The sequence below is a fragment of the Littorina saxatilis genome, linkage group LG8, assembly GCF_037325665.1.
Source record: "Littorina saxatilis isolate snail1 linkage group LG8, US_GU_Lsax_2.0, whole genome shotgun sequence".
NCBI lineage: Eukaryota > Metazoa > Mollusca > Gastropoda > Littorinimorpha > Littorinidae > Littorina > Littorina saxatilis.
Window position 1 is genome coordinate 22,926,385 of NC_090252.1, and position 17,749 is coordinate 22,944,133.

Genomic DNA, 17,749 nt, shown 5'->3' on the forward strand with positions numbered 1-17,749 from the left:
GCGGAAATTTATTTCACAGAGTCAACTTTGTGTGCAGACTCTCTTCGGTGTCCGAACCACCCCCTGTGTATACTACATTGGGTGTGCACGTTAAAGATCCCACGATTGACAAAAGGGTCTTTCCTGGGAAAATTGCTTAGGCACAGTTAATAATTGTCTACCATACCCGTGTGACTTGGAATAAGGCCGTGAAAGGTAAATATGCGCCGACATGGCTGCAATCTACTGGCCGTATAAAATTTCATCTCACACGGCATCACTGCAGAGCGCCTAGAACTGTACCCACGGAATATGCGTGATATAAGCCTCATTGATTGATTGATTGATGTTATGCGACATACCAGAAAGAATTTTGATAATAAAGAGGTACCCTGTCCGATTGAACAGAAACAAATTAAAATTAGCATGCATTTAGAAAAATGAAACCTTCAATTTACCTTTAAATTGAAAACAGTTTTAACATTGCCTGTTTACAGCGCACTTGTTTAAACGCACACACAAATTCTTGAAAAATGCTTTTTCAAGAGCCATTGATCAGTTAAGTGTGTCGGCAGTGAGCGTTGCTAGGCGTAGGCCGACATTTGCGCTCAGCGCTCGGAATGAGTCAACTTCTTAAAAAGTACTTTCGCGTTGAAATCCTCATACCACCCATGTCTGATAAAATATGTACATGAAATGTGAGTATGTGGCGCATCTGTCATTGTTTTTGAAGATTTCAACAAATCATTTTTTTCGATGAGTCAGCAAAAACCTACCGTCAATTTAATTTGTTTCTGACATGACAAATAACAGCAGACCTATTAAATGTCTCAAACAACTTGAAACTCAGTATGCACTTTACGACATGTGTTAGCACAAACATCCGAAAGTTTGAAGGCAATGCCAGGGGTGGGATTTCTTCCCTCGGAGACGGATTTTTTTTTATACCTTTTTTTTGTTAATCCCTGGCAGCTGTTGTTTACACTGGGTTCATGTGAGATGTAGTTGTGCCAGGTCAGCCACCTTTCACCATGTCAGAGTGACTAACAGGGGGCAGCAATGTCATGTCATGTCATCCAGGGGAATGTGGCATCATAGTTGCTATTTGTAAACTCGGCTCACCCACATCTTTATATTCTCCTATTGCAGGGATTCACAAACCTTCAGTGCTGTGGAACAGAAAACTTGCATTCCTGATCTATGAACCAGCGGTATTTAGCTTCTGATGCATTGAGCCCTTTAGAAAGTTAGCAAGTGAAACAGACTTAAAATTAAATAAACATATTTCTCTTTTAATTGAAGCTATGATTCAACAATCATTTTGAAATATAACTCCTGAAATGAATTGAAAAGCAGCATCAGAAGACTGTGTATGGCATTAGCAAGGGATATAACTCTGGTGGTTTCTGTTTTTGTCTAAACCTTCTTCTTTTTTAACCTGAGCAGTTAGCCCTTTTAAGGTGTTCAATTGAAGCAAACTGACTTTAAACTTGTTTCTCATTTGGTTCAAGCTATGTACAATTATTTGAGAATATACCACCTGTAATGATAAAATCATAAGCTACATGTAAAAATTTGAAATACAAGGGAGGTGACTGTTATTTTCTGTGTTTGTCTAATTTTTTGTTAGCTAGGCGATTTTTCTTTAATGCGGTAAACATTTTTTATATTAAGCATTAATTTACTCCCCCCACCCCCCCCCCCCCCCCCAAAGAAAAAAAAATGGTGTGCTATTTTTGTTGTTAAAGGCACAGTAAGCCTCCCGTAAACCATCACAGAGCTCCCCGAGCGTCTGCATACAGTACACAAGCATACTTCCATTTGAACGCTCACCGAACGGGAACATCCTGGATGTTTTCTGTCGAGCGTGAGAAATTTTCAAAGAATTTATTTTCGTGGACTTGGTCCTCTACAAATGGCGCCTCGTTTTGGTGCTGGACGGCTGTTATGAACTTTATTCAACTGATACCGGAAATCACGCCCGGACAGTAAGCCTCCCGTAAACCATCACAGATACTGTCAGGCCTTTACACACAGTACAAACACGCTTCCATTTGAACGCTCACCAAACGGAAACATTCTAGGTGCCCTACGTAAAGAGCAAGCAGTTTTTAAAGAATTAATTTTGCAGATTGTCTCGAACACTTTTTGTACCCATCCTGAACTCAGGTCAAAAATTGAGTTACTTCCCTTCGGGTCTGATTCTATCGATGTAAACTGGCGATAGCCGTTAATCGATGATTATTAAAATGTTTTTGGACCAAGGTGCGTTTTTGCGCTAGACCTAACTTTTAAAATCTAAATAATAGATTGACAGCTTGTTACACATGTATACATTCTTTAATCATAAAAGAATTATTTTTTCATCAAGACAAGATCAGTACAAACCCGGAAGCAGGGTCACGCAAGGGTCGTAGCAGACGACGGTTTACAGTGCATATCGCCGTTCCTCTCAACAGTCAAAAGCCATCGCTAGAGTTCTTGTGAACCACAGCCGTTTGTTTCGTGCATAAAAACGTGCTATTGTAGATAAGCTCACATCGAGTCCCATTCAAATGACTAACTGACGACTACATTGTGAAAAAGGGAAACTGGATCACACGGGTTCACGATGGCTCAGGGGTAAGATAAACCACGCAAAAATAAATTCTTTGAAAATTGTTCGCTCTTTACGGAGGGCACCTAGGATGTTCTCAATCGGTGAGTGTTTAAATGAAAGGGTGTTTGTACTGTGTGTAAAAGCCTGACCGTATCTGTGATGGTTTACGGGAGGCTTACTGTGCCTTTAAGCCAGGAGAGGCTCAAATAGCACCTCTTGATTTGCTAACATTTATTTTCATCTGGTTAGTTCCAAATACCTTCAAGTTTACAAGAATTTTTAATTTTTTGCAGCTCCAATTTAAAGTTTTTGTTTAACTTTAAGGAGATGCTTCTAAAACTCTTCTTCAAATGTGTACCACTTGTTTTTGTAGACCCCCTAGCAAGAGTGATACAACTAAACACATTCAAGTATAGAGGTTTTTGATTTTATGCATTCATTTAAAACCCCCCATAATATTTTTTAAACAAACAAAATTGTGTGCTGTTTTCAGAGTCAGAAGAGGCTCAAATAAAGTATTGCATTGCTAAAATTCATTTTCAGCTGGATACTTCCAAATACCTTCAAGTTTACAAGATTTTTTTAAATGTTGTGCATCTCCAATTTTAAGTTTTTGTTTAACTTTAGGCGAGGAGATGCTTCTAAAACCCTTCTTGAAATGTGTATACAACTTGTTTTTGTAGACCCCCTAGCAAGAGTGGTGCAACCAAACACCAAATTCAAGTATAGAGGTTTTTGATTTTGTGCATTCTTACACATCCTCCCCCCCCCCCCCCCCCCCCCCCCATTTTAATTTTTGTGGTAGCTGTTTTCAGTTTTAAACCTGGGAGAGTCTCTAATAGAATACTAATAGCCCCTCTTGAATTACTAAAATTCATTTTCAGCTGGTCAGTTACAAATATATATTATGCATCTCTAAAAAAAACGTGTTTGTTATAAGAGGAGAGGCCACCTAAACCCTCCCTATAAAGTATAATGCTAAAATTCATTTTCGGCTGGGGGGCACTAGCTGCCACCCTAGACCCCCCAACAAGGGCGCTGCCCCTGCACCCCGCTGGAGCCTTAGCGGCCCCTGGACCCCGGCCTTCCAAAATGTTTAGTCCTGGCAATATGTTGGGCTCCCACCCATGCTGAATGGGTTTGTGAGTTATTCAGATGTATCATTTTTTTTGTCTCATTACCCGCTTAAACAGCTCCAAAAACTGCCTTTTATGCCTGCCGAGAGGATAGACACCTACACCGCTTAAGCATGCCATAGCGTCCATGTTAGACAAGATATGTGAACAACACTGACAATGACTGATTAGGCCAAAAAAAAAATTGTCTGTTTAGGGTAACATGACCAAAAAAAGCAGGGTCGGTAGGTAGGTAGGGTGGTTTTTTTTGTGTGTGTGTGTGTGTGTGTGTGTGTGTGTGTAAATGCTATGTTGGCTGAACATTCACTTCTTATATTTGATGAATACATGTTTCAAAACTAACGTATAAATAAAACAGAGAGAAAGGGAGAGAAAGAAACGCCAAATGTCTCTTTTTAGCATTTTTACCTCTTTTTTTTTTTTGAAATAAAAAAAAAGTTTTTGGGTGGGCGCCAAATCGATAGGGTCGGTCGGGTTACCCTAAACAGACAATTTTTTTTTTGGCCTTAATGATTTAGATGCAGATTTGATTAATCTATTTGAAAGGGGGGGGAGAGGGGGTGCACTAATTTGAGTTCATTTACTGGATTCATGGCCCATGTTGTGATGGGTTCTGTTGTTGCACTTATGTCCGTCTGGTCTGAAGGCATACTCTCCTAGCCTTCACCAGATCATGTGTTGGACTACACAGTCCGGATGATGTGGGCCGTGTATGACCCATACCTTCCAAATAAGGAGTCAACGTAAAAAGCTTGGGTCGTACATGATCCACGCAATCCGAATGGGGATAAACGTTTTGCCGCCTCTTTGCAGAGTATGCATCGTACACGACCCACGCCATGAAATTCCTTACGAAGTTCCAAATGGGTCGTCTTCGAGGAGTCAGCAAAACCCCACCGTCAATTAAAGCTTTGTGCCAAGGATAGAACTGTTTTCACGAGAAGGAATGTGCCTTTAATCTCTTTTGCAGCACAGAGCTAATATTCCTCAGCACACAGCCTCTTGGTTTTCCAACCTTTTCTTTGTATTTGTGTCCTTTGTTGCCACACACGTTTTGGGTCTTGAACCTTCTCTGAAGATGTGTTGACATCAGCAGCCGATGGCCCAAATTCGGGTGATCCGCCTAGTATAGGGTCGTCATCCAAAACTGGTTCTTGGTTAAGGTTGTTCAGGGTCGTGTTGGGAAGGGCCCAGAGGCTCCGTGCCCACCCCCCCCCGCCCCCCTTTTTTGTTTTCATGGTCGTTGTGCAGGTAATCCAGATCAACTTTGAGAACTTATCTTCTTTGTTGTCAAATGTGTCATCCTGAAACATACATAGAGGAACATGTTTAAACGATTTCAAAAACAATGTAAACATGCAAATAAACTTGTCTGTGTGTGTGTGTGTGTGTGTGTGTGTGTGTGTGTTTTGCAGGTGCTTCACACACACAGGCCGAAGTGGAAGTCATTACAGAAGACTTGTGGCTGTTTCCTAACTGCGTATGTGTCGACCCGTGACACTGAGCTTCAAGAACAGTTGATCAAATTTGTGTTTGTTTTGTTTTTTTAACATGTTTTTACTTCTTTTACTTTCATATATATATAGTATTACAATAACATCAAACACAAAAGACTGTGTTGAATGTATCTTTAAAAAAAAAATAGAATAAAGAAAAAAAAGAAAGCACAGTAAACAGTCACACAGCCCATTTCAAATTTATATAAAAAGAATACTTATACATCTCTTTTCTTATTAATTATGTAATATTATATTTCTAAAGTCTATTTGCTTTTTTATTCCGCTATTTTTCTTGCTATCATTGACGCTCATTATCTTTGTGTGATGTTTGACATGGATGTGAATTTAAGGAACAGTGATACAAACGTTCAACATTCACACCTAATAAATCAAAATACACTGAACATTCCCCCTGCCAGATATCTTCCAGACTTGCACAATGCAACTGTTCATGTGGTTGTTGGTAATGAGTTTTTTCCCCACAACCAAGTGAGTGAGTGTGATTGCATTATGCCTAATGGGTGGCGATGCCCACCTGGTCACAATGGTACAAACGGAACACATGGTTCAAACCACAGCTCCAGACGGAATGATGATGGACTGAAAAGGTTTTACACATACCTTGTTTACATGGTGTACAGTAAGCTCACTTGATTTTAAATGTCTGGTATATGTATCATACCTCCCCCCCCCCACACACACACCCAAGGCCAAAGCATACATCAATCTCCACTCCCACCAATATTGATCTATTTTTATTGTTAGATCTGTAAATTGAACAGGTTTTTGAAGCTACAGCATACAGGCTGGTGTCAAGCTTACCCGATTTGTGGCTGAAGGTTGTTTCTTGATGACACTGACAGGCAGAAGAATTAAATGCTCTTGCAAGTACTTTCACTTTGGAGTGTACTGTAGATGTCATCTGTCCCTGTCGAGTCCTTTAACACGAAGGATTGTTGTTTGTCTTGATGGCATTAACTGGAGGAAATAAAAGCAGCAAAGCAAAATTAGTATTTCATTTGTCATCTCTCTCCCTCTTTCTCTGTGCATGCGTATGGCTGTGTGTGTGTGTGTGTGTGTGTGTGTGTGTGTGTGTGTGTGTGTGTGTGTGTGTGTGTGTGACGGTATGTGCGTGTGTGTGTCTCACAGTATGCATGTGCGGGTCACAGTGTGTGTGCGTGTGCGGTTTTTTTGGTTGGCAATGAGTGCGTGTGTGTGTTATTGTTTGGTAATTTCAAGGCAAGAGAGCCTTCTTATGAGAATACCCCAGTGACTGAGTCAGCCACTATTTGCTTTGTGTTCGTGACTAAGCTAAATTTGATTTAAACCAAGAGCATAAAGACTGAATGCTACAGTCATGAAAAATGATCGTTGCTGCTGCGTTTTGTTTTTCTCTATCATTTCAACTACGCAATTTACGGTAGGGTAATCAACACATCACTAGACTCTGAAACTGACAGCATTTTCCCAAACAGATGACACATTGATTACAGTATGATAGACTGAAGTTGTCAGATAATTTTACACTGTAAAACTAAAAGAGGCAATGTGCCAAGAGGTAGATACATGTTTTGAACGTAGAACTAGAGTTCGGCTAAGGCAGATTTGAGACAGGAACAGGAGAGAAATGTAGATCTACATACTTGCCTTCAAGACAAAAGCGTACAGCAAGGAAAGCAGAGAGACAGAGACAGACAAACCATCTTTGATACAGACCTTACAATACATGAATGCAAACAAATCTAGATCCAGACGCTTACCTTTCATTTCACCCCACGTCTGCTGCATGGACAGTAGGAACAGGTCCCGATGTTGCTGGTTTGTGTAGTTTTTACTTCCATGGTTCCATAGATTCCAACTCCTCGCCAAGATTCAGGTTGATGAAATATTTCGGTTCCGAATCGGCAAGTTTTGATGCTGAACTGACCGCCATTTGATGATTTGTAAAGTGGGTGTCGACTGAAGTGCGCTCAGGGGCTGGAACTGGAAGTTCCTTGCGATCCGTTCGCAATAGATCCTGCTGTATTTCAAACGGATGGGCCGAGACGGGTGCTATCAAGCTTGTGAGACGTACGGTTCGCATGCTACACGGTCGGTTTGTGGTCAGTTTCGGGCGGTCCGTCTCAAACGTACTGGCGAATCTGATCGTGTATCTTGGCATCAATGATCAAAGCAGACGACGCTTACGTCACGAATCTGTGCGTACACCACGTAATAACTAGGTTAATTTATGCACTCGCGTGAACAAGAAACTGTCGAGCTTCACAGATGTCGTCGTTGGGTAGTTTTGGGTTTGTTTTACTACCATAGGTGGATTTTTGAACTGTAAATGCACTCAGCTGCAACGAAAACGCAAAACGAAGGCTGTGAGCTGCACTGTGCCTTTAAAATTGGCAATCTAGTGGCTGCTCCGCCTGGCGTCTGGCATTATGGGGTTAGTGCTAGGACTGGTTGGTCCGGTGTCAGAATAATGTGACTGGGTGAGACATGAAGCCTGTGCTGCGACTTCTGTCTTGTGTGTGGCGCACGTTATATGTCAAAGCAGCACCGCCCTGATATGGCCCTTCGTGGTCGGCTGGGTGTAAAGGAACACAAAAAAAAAACCAAAAACCAAACGATGGACATAACAGTTTTCATGTACAGCACCTCCGGCTCCTTAAGATTAATCTGTTATAAATAAACATGTGTTTATGCTGTTGAAATATGTATTTAAAATGCATATTATAATTATACACACACACAAAACACAGTATGACATCCACTATATACATCTTGGTGTTACTTTGGGTCCGTATCTAGAATGGAAAAGAGAAAGAAAACAAGTCGCGTAAGGCGAAAATACAATATTTAGTCAAGTAGCTGCCCTTTTTCAGCAAGACCGTATACTCGTAGCATCGTCAGTCCACCGCTCATGGCAAAGGCAGTGAAATTGACAAGAAGAGCGGGGTAGTAGTTGCGCTAAGAAGGATAGCACGCTTTTCTGTACCTCTCTTTGTTTTAACTTTCTGAGCGTGTTTTTAATCCAAACATATCATATCTATATGTTTTTGGAATCAGGAACCGACAAGGAATAAGATGAAAGTGTTTTTAAATTGATTTCGAAAAAAAAATTTTGATAATAATTTTTATATATTTAATTTTCAGAGCTTGTTTTTAATCCGAATATAACATATTTATATGTTTTTGGAATCAGCAAATGATGGAGAATAAGATAAACGTAAATTTGGATCGTTTTATAAATTTTTATTTTTTTTTACAATTTTCCGATTTTTAATGACCAAAGTCATAAATTAATTTTTAAGCCACCGAGCTGAAATGCAATACCGAACCCCGGGCTTCGTCGAAGATTACTTGACCAAAATTTCAACCAATTTGGTTGAAAAATGAGGGCGTGACAGTGCCGCCTCAACTTTCACGAAAAGCCGGATATGACGTCATCAAAGACATTTATCAAAAAAATGAAAAAAACGTTCGGGGATTTCATACCCAGGAACTCTCATGTCAAATTTCATAAAGATCGGTCCAGTAGTTTAGTCTGAATCGCTCTACACACACACACAGACACACACACAGACACACACACAGACACACGCACATACACCATACCCTCGTTTCGATTCCCCCTCGATGTTAAAATATTTAGTCAAAACTTGACTAAATATAAAAAGAAAAGAGAAAAATCAAATAAAAAAGAGGAATAAAAATCAAAAATTTATATTTCTGATCTGCAATTGTTTTTCGAATAAAACAAAAAGAGGCACTTATGCACATCTTAGCAACCAAAATTATACGGTTCAATTCTTTCAACAGAGTTGCTTTCATTTTTCGATTTTTAACACCAAACATAATTTCGTGCACTGTTAACTCTATTTGTTTATCCAGATGTACCCAAATATGTTTTTTTGGTTAAGTCTGAGGGTAAATGACCATAAGCAATTACATTACTCATATTTTTAGATATAACATCCTTAGGCATAGTGTTTTAGAGAAATGTTTATGAAGAACATTACTCATATTACTCATTAACATCTTTAGGTTCACTCTCATTGTAAATGTGAATGCGTGATACATTGTGTAAAAAATTCCATCTCACACGGCATTAATAGGTAACATGCGCCTTGAGTCGCCTTGTGTGGTGAGATACGTGCGCGATATAAATCCTCGTAAATAAATAAAATGAAAATAAATATCCCCGAAGAGCATTAGTCAGATTTCTAGTTATAACATCCGTACTCATTACTCATTACTCATATCTATACGAGAATTTTACACAAATTAGCCAACGCGCTATCAAATTAAGATCAAAGAAACGAAGGGAAGTTAGCACTCTAAATGCGTGTGATAACATAAGCGATAGTTGGACAGAACCAACCTCTTGTCGCCTGAGAGAATAAACAGCATTACAATGAGGAAGAAAATTGCTTGTAACTTTCCTTTGTTCCTTAGATCATACTCTTAGTTATATAATCCTTAGGTCATTATATAGAAACATTTTTATGATGTTTTGTTTTTACGAACAACATTATTCATATTCATAGTAATACATTCTTAGGTTTAGTCTTAGACTAATTACAATGGCTACGAACAAAATTCATTATATTCTTAGTTAAACATTCTTAGGTTTAAACTAAGTGTACGAGAATGTCTATAAACAGCATTATTCATATTCTTAGTAATACATTCTTAGGTTTAATCTTAGACTAAATGGCTACGAACAACATTCATTATATTCTTATAAGTTAAACATTCTTTGGTTTATTAAGAGCAAATGTCTATGCACAACATTCATTATATTCTTAGTTAAAAATTCATGTCACATTCTAGGCTATATATCTGCGAAGTAAATTCACCTAATTCTTCGTTATAAAATCCTTGGTGTAGCCTTTGGGTAAATGTCCACGAAGAGCATTGATCATATTCTTTAAAATAAAAAAACCCGTTTAGGTTTAAGTCCAAGGGTAAATATCCAATAACATTCATCATATTCGTAGTTATAAAACCCTGAGGTCTAGTATTAAGGTACTGTCTGTAAACTACACCCGTCATATTCTTAGTTAATCAAATCAGTGTAAATATCCACGAACAAAACTGATCAGATGCTTCAGCATATCAGCATATCTTCCATATTTTAGTCTTAGGGTATAGGGTAATGTCACATTCACTCTTATCATGTTCCTATAGTTATAAAATCCATAGGTCTAATCTGATCATACATTTCTTCAAAATAAATACAAAATGAAGCAATTGAAAGTGTGTGAGAACGCAATCAGAAAATTGTTAACTTTATTTATTTGGTGTTTAACGTCGTTTTCAACCACGAAGGTTATATCGCGACGGGGAAAGGGGGGAAAGGGGGGAGATGGGATAGAGCCACTTGTCAATTGTTTCTTGTTCACAAAAGCACTCCAGGGGCTTGCAACGTAGTACAATATATTACCTTACTGGGAGAATGCAAGTTTCCAGTACAAAGGACTTAACATTTCTTACATACTGCTTGACTAAAATCTTTACAAAAATTGACTATATTCTATACAAGAAACACTTAACAAGGGTAAAAGGAGAAACAGAATCCGTTAGTCGCCTCTTACGACATGCTGGGGAGCATCGGGTAAATTCTTCCCCCTAACCCGCGGGGGGTAGAAAATTGTTATCGACAAACACGTGTTTTTATTCAGACTAATAGTAAAATGCGCTTATTGTATAGCGTTATTTACCACCAAACTGCTAAAACAAAATACTGTTTGAAAGTCTCTGCGAATTGTTCATAAGTAATTAACACCCAGTTCTTTGCGAACATTCTAAGTTCCATTTAGCGATCAAAATTAGAAGCTTACAAAACTTCACACCGAGGAAAGAACAATAATTACGCATTCTTCAGCAATTATCATGTTTGACAAATCTTGACACGACTCCAAAAATGGAAACAGCGAAAGAAACCCACAAAAAGTTGCCCAGAAATGTGAAGTGTCAAAATTAACAAAGAAACAGGCCACTCGAGAAAAAAAGGCTTTTTCCATGATGTTGCGAACTTCAAATCTTAACAAATCTTAACACTACTACAAAAATGAAACCAGCGGAAGAAAAGATAAGCGTGCCAGAAAATGAAAAATATACATACCAAAAAGAAGTAACAAGGAGACCACTAAAAGACAAACCGCGGAGTTTGCCATGATAGCATGAACTTTGCGACAGAGCAAGTGGGGTGAAGCGAAATACTTCAGCATCAAATTCTCTTGTCAAATGAAACTAGGACGATGTCGATGACAAGAAAATCACGAAAACCCAAACAGCTCCGCAATAACCACATATCTATTTATGATCTACTGCGGGGTTTGGTTTGCCAGAACGGCGTTTAACCCTTCCTTGTGCGCATATGGGATGCCCACTTCTGCCAAACAAAATTCTCTGAATTTTATGACAATCCTAAATAGAATGACCCCTGTCAATTGACTCTTGTCGTGCGAAAGACGCCATGTCGTCTTGCACTTTAGTTAGTGTCACTCTTGAAACAATGGCGGTACTGAGAGGATGTTTCCTCTATCCCCGAAACGAATCATAAGTGGTGTGTGGTATTGTGCGTTCATTCTCAGTCGTACTATCGGCGGAGTGGAATCTCAAGAATACAAAGATTGCAGGGAAAACGAAGCCCACCATAAGCATATAAGGATTCAAATTAGTAAGCATGAACTCACCGAAGTATAAGCCTGAAAGCCAAAAGGGCGTATCTGGGTAATGCTAAGATAAAGGAGATACAGCACGGTGGCTATATCAGTACACAAATGTTAGTGACTTGTAGAACTATAACTGCGAAGAAGATGCTGAGGTTGCGGAGAAAACCACTGAAATACTCAAGCCGGAATCGAGATAAAGATGACGTCATTTTCTCTTATCAGATTGCCTGTGTACTATCCCTTTTCCTGTGATCAAGGAGGGGGGGGGGGGGGGGAGCTCGGTGGCGAGGAGAACGGATGTTACAACGGCAGTGTGCAGACATTTTACGGTCTCTTTGTTACAGCCACGGTTCCGTACTTGCAGTGTTCGGTCGTTTTCTCCATAACCTTAATAATAGCCGTACAATAGAGTTCTACGAGTCGTTATACATTTGAGGAATCTTTGCCACAAGGCTGTATCTTCTGTACCTTAGCATACTATAAATACGGCCTTTTGGTAGTCAGTTGTTTATTCTAGTGAGTACTTGCAGACTAAATTTACGTCTTACGGAGGCTTTGTTTTCCGAAAACCCCAAGCATTTGAGAACACTTTGCTACATGGTTGTATCTTCTGTATTCTATCATTACCTAGAAACGACCTTTTGGTTCTGAGTTATATACTTTGCTTACTACAATATGACAATGTTGCATCTGACTATTACAGGGAATTTGAATTCTGAAAAACTCCCACCAAACAAAACCAAAAACAAAACTAGCTTGTTCAACAGAAATTATGACTAACCTGACTACACAAAAAGACTGGACAAAGCTTGTAAAACTACTGCCTCATTTGTTTTACACTTGGCCTTTTCCTTGTATGTACAAACTGCATAATAATGCATACTGAACTTGTCGATTCGATCTCTTCAAGTTCATAATACACGAACTTTCTTTCTTTCTTTCTTTATTTGGTGTTTAACGTCGTTTTCAACCACGAAGGTTATATCGCGACGAATACACGAACTAAATTTGGCCAAACAGTTATTGCAAAAAATGTCAAACCCACATTAAAGCATTAATTCCAGTGTCATTTCATTAAAACTTTATATGCCAGTTAAGGCCGTTCATTTAACAATGAGGATCACCTTTTGGTTTAAAGATGTCTTTTACAGGGATCACGTGACCGCCGCTCAAATAAGGGTACCCTTAAAATCGACCAGATAAAAACTGAAGGGCCAAATGTAAAATTGACAAAAAAATCACAATAGGCAAAACTTTGCAATTTTGACACACGAGAAGAAAGTCAAATCCATTATCTACCCTGAACACATTTGTTTGTTTAGCTACCTTGCGTATTTCGTGTGCTATACTAGTCCTACTGATGCAGGTGTCGATCGCAAGAGCGGTCAAAAAGGGGACTTTTTGAGTCATTTTTTTTTAGGGGGTATCACGACAAAAATTTGGGTTTGAAATTTGTTGCAATAATTGTTTGGCCAAGTTTATATCATACATATACAACCAATCAAACAATCAACGAAAAATGAAAAATAATATGACGTTGAAATGTTGATCAGGGTGTGCGCGCCTTCGTGTGCGAGGCTGGTACTAGAAATTGTTCATACGAAATGACAAACACAGGTTACAAGCGATAACGCGCAAAAATACTGGTTTATTACTCTACATCTGATTACTAGATATCAGTATTGCATATTATGATACAGTATTGCGTATTGCGGTAAAAAAACTAAGCAGAAAGAAAAAGAGAAAAGAAAACAAATTATTAGACATGGCAAAGGTATCAAAAATGCATAAACAAAACGCAAGAAACAAAAAGAGAAAAAATAACAAACCCAAAACAGGCGAAAACAAGCAAACACAAAAAAGTTACAAAATGGCGACCAAAATACAACACAAACAAGTAACAACAAAATTACCTTATGCGCTGTGTGCGTTGTCCAGAGTACCAAAACGTGTAGCCTCTCAAACGAAGGGCACAAGACTATTCACAAACTTTAGATAAAACTGTATCCAAACACATTACGTTGACTTTAAAAACATCACCTGAAACACTCCATTGGTTCACTTGTTAACTTTCATACGTTTACAGAACGAATATCCAAACTCTTCCGTAAAACCCTCAGACCGACTGATGAGAGGAAGTCAAACAGTAATATTTATAGAAAACAAAAACCTAACATGAAATAGTTCATTTTAAAGGTAAAGGGTCACCATATTGACCAACCAACAACATTCCATAAAACAGGGTTGGATGTACGAGTTTCTTGACCTTGCCTTTTCTGCTGCAAGTAAAACATGGTAGAGGGTAAACCCTCTGACGCCTCCGACAAAACATAGACTAACAGTACTGACAGAAGGTATAGCTGTGTTACTTTTTAACCCATCATTTAATCCAGTTTCAGAATTCATTTGCAAAGCGTAGTGTATGCCAAAAAGTAAAGTGATGTAAATTAAAGTAAAGAAATGCATAGAAGTGTAAAGTAGAAGTGTAAAGTAGAAGTGTAAAGTAGAAGTGTAAAGTAGAAGTGTAAAGTAGAAGTGTAAAGTAGAAGTGTAAAGTAGAAGTGTAAAGTAAAAGTAAAATGAAGAAAGGTGACATACAGTTTAGTAAGGTAAAGTAACGTAACGTTAAGGTAAGATAACATGTCAGATTTTTTTCCAAAGCGCAATGTATGTCAAAAAGTAAAAACAAAGAAAAAAGACCACTGGGTCGACGTGCTGTAAATGTAATGTTTTGTTTTGTCAACAATAAAACGTTTCAACAACCTAAACGTCTTGTTGTTTGATTCATCATTTTCCCCGTTGTAATCGAATTTGAAAATCATGTACAAGTAAAAATACCTCCAAGAAAAAGTTAAAAAAAAGTAAAGAAAGGTAAAATACAGTTAAAGGTCTACTCCACTCAGATCTTACAACAAAGTAGATTAATATAAGGTAAAGAAAAACAACTAACATACGGTAAAGTAAAGTTAAGTTAAGTAAATCAATGTAAAGTAAATTAACGTACAGCAACGTTAAGAAAAGTCAAGTCAAGTCACGTCAAGTCACGTCAAGTCAAGTCACGTCAAGTCAAGTAAAGCAAAGTAAAATAACGTTGAGTAAAGTTAAGTACAGTAAATTATCGGACTTTTTTTCAAAGCGCAGTGTATGTCAAACATTTCAGAAAGGTAGTTAGTTAGCTGTTGCTTTTCGGGTCCAGCGGACCATAATAGGCCAAATCAGGACCCCGTTTCAGAAAGGTAAAAGGTAGTTAAGGGACCAATCAGATCTGGTCAGACTTTTACATGGTATAATACCATCCCTCCACTTGGTCACATAGCAAAAATGAACAGCCCGGGTGCTCTCTGCAGACAGTTTTTTTCAAGGAATTAATTTCGTAAAAGACACTGGTGCCTTTTTCGGAAATTGATTCCTAAAACATAATCGACCTGACCTCAACAAGCTGTCACTGTGTTGATTATTGGTATGTAACAAAGTGAAGGGATGGTCTGATACAGGGTGACCCCCAAATAAATGCAACACTCAAAAATGCTAATGACTTCTACATCTGTTGACTGAATCACTTTCTATTTGGGGGACATAAACTTCAGTCTATGCATGACCCTTCCACAAGGTTACAATTCTATAGATTAAATGGTCTGACTTTTGTGCTATTTCAAACAAAGTTGCCAAATTCGGGGATCGACTCAACAGTACGAGGATTGAAATTGAGCGGTAGCCAAACTAACCCGATTTAAGCCCTCCAGATTGTTACCTTCTGAGTAATTCGTATGACATAGTATACCTCAATCATAGTTGTTGTACATAAACTGCAGTTCGTCCACGACCATTCTACAAAGTTTCGAGTCTGTAGGTAAAATGGTTCCACGTTTCCTTTTCTCCAAAATGTGTTCCAAATTACACCTCCGAAATTGTCAATGGCACGAAAGCTTTCCCGTGTAGGGATTGCCCCGAATTTAGCTGTAACTGCTTTCTTCAGGTCACCGATGATCTAGGGGGTGAAGGGGATTTGTGTGTGTAAACTCAAACATTCAGTTAATCCAAAAGGTAAATGTCTGGAGGGTTTAAATCAGGTAAGTATTGCTACCACTTAAAGACACAGTAAACCTCCCGTAAACCATCACATATACTGTCAAGCTTTTACACACATTACAAACACCCTTCCATTTGAACGCTCACCAAACGGGAACATCCTAGGTGCCCTACGTAAAGAGCGATCAATTCTTAAAGAAATAATTTTGCGGATTGTCTCAGAGACAATCGGACCGTGGTGCGTTTTGGCGCTAGACCTAACTTTTAAAATCTAAATAATAAATTGACAGCTTGTTACACAAACGATCTTAAATCATAAAAGAATTCTTTTTTTTCGTCAAGACAAGATCAGTACTATTCGAAGTATTGAAAGTTTGAAAAAAGAAAATCCCGGAAGCAGGGTCACGCAAGGTCGTGGTTCTCGTAGCAGACGACGGTTTATGCCTATCGCCAGTTCCTCTGAACAGTAAAAAACCATCGCTAGAGTTCTTGTGAACCACATCCGTTTGTTTCGTGCATAGTCAGAGGTACATAATAACGTGCTATTGCAGATAAGCTCACATCGAGTCGCATTCAAATTACTAACTGACCACTACATTGTGAAAAAGGGAAACTGGATCACCACGGGTTCACGATGGCGCAGGGGTAAAATAAACCACGCAAAAAAAAAAATTCTTGGAAAATTGTTCGCTCTTTACGGAGGGCACCTAGGATGTTCTCAAGCGGTGTGTGTTTAAATAAAAGGGTATTTGTACTGTGTGTAAAAGCCTGACAGTACTGTGCCTTTAATGTCAAACTTCCTTCTGTTGAGTCGATCGCCGAATTTGGAAACTGTTTTTGAAATTGCACAGAAGTCAGACCATTTAATCTACAAAATTGCAACTTTGTGGAAGGGTCATGCATACGCTGAAATGTATGTCTCCCAAATATCAACTGAGTCGGTCAACAGATGTAGAAGTCATAAGCATTTTTGAGGGTTGCATTTTTGGGGGTCACCCTGTACCTTGTTTCAGCCTTATCAACTCTGATACTGTGAAGCGAACTGTTTTCACGAGGCGGAGTGAGCCTTTAAAAAACAACAAAAAAAACAACAACAACAACAACAACACCAACAACAACAACAACAATAACGTACTCTCCTTCTCAAAGCAAACACACACACACACACACACACACACACACACACACACACACACACACACACACATACTCCACAAACACACACTCACACACACACACATACTCCACAAACACACACTCACACACACACACAGACACACACGAACACACACACACACACACACACACACACACACACACACACACACACACTCTTACAGTCTAACTCAGCTAAAATGTAGCAATTAGTTGAGAGCAAATTAAACACCGAATTAACCATACCAATTTCCAGTCATGTATCAAGTGCCGTACCAGTGTTCGCTCAGTTCTAAATTTAACCAATGGTCTGTGACCTCAATACATAGACAAAATAGGATACATCTCAAGAGCCTTGTCGGCTGCAGGGCGTAGAAACACAAGAGGAAGTTATTTCGGCTTATCCCTCCCCCTCTCCTTCTTTCTCTCTGTAAACTTGTAGGTCTAGTTATTTTTCGGTAACTTACCCAGCAACCAAAATCACTTACCCAACAACGGGCCTGAATCATCGATAGCTCATGGGTTTTAGTCAAGAGCTATCGGAACTACTTTTGAACGACTGAAAAGTTCACAACGTTGATCTGCAGATAGCATACGTTTACGGTGCAAACGCTACACGCATAGCGAAGTTATACAAGCGTATATACACTTTAAGACATGCACACTGATCTTTCTTTTTGT

The 17,749-nt window shown here is 38.8% G+C and overlaps 1 protein-coding gene across 2 annotated transcripts in view; it reads right to left on the reverse strand.

The window, feature by feature from the left end:
• LOC138973080 (cell adhesion molecule 4-like) overlaps positions 1-11,686 on the reverse strand; it is a 29,851-nt gene extending 18,165 nt beyond the window's left edge. The window contains exon 1 of one of the 2 annotated variants that reach the window (XM_070345739.1): positions 11,332-11,686. In XM_070345739.1, the coding sequence (XP_070201840.1) occupies positions 11,332-11,437 (106 nt within the window). In that variant the 5' untranslated portion in view covers positions 11,438-11,686. The remainder of the gene's footprint in view (positions 1-11,331) is intronic. The other variant, XM_070345740.1, reaches the window with a different exon arrangement.
• Between the last annotated feature and the right edge of the window lie 6,063 nt (positions 11,687-17,749).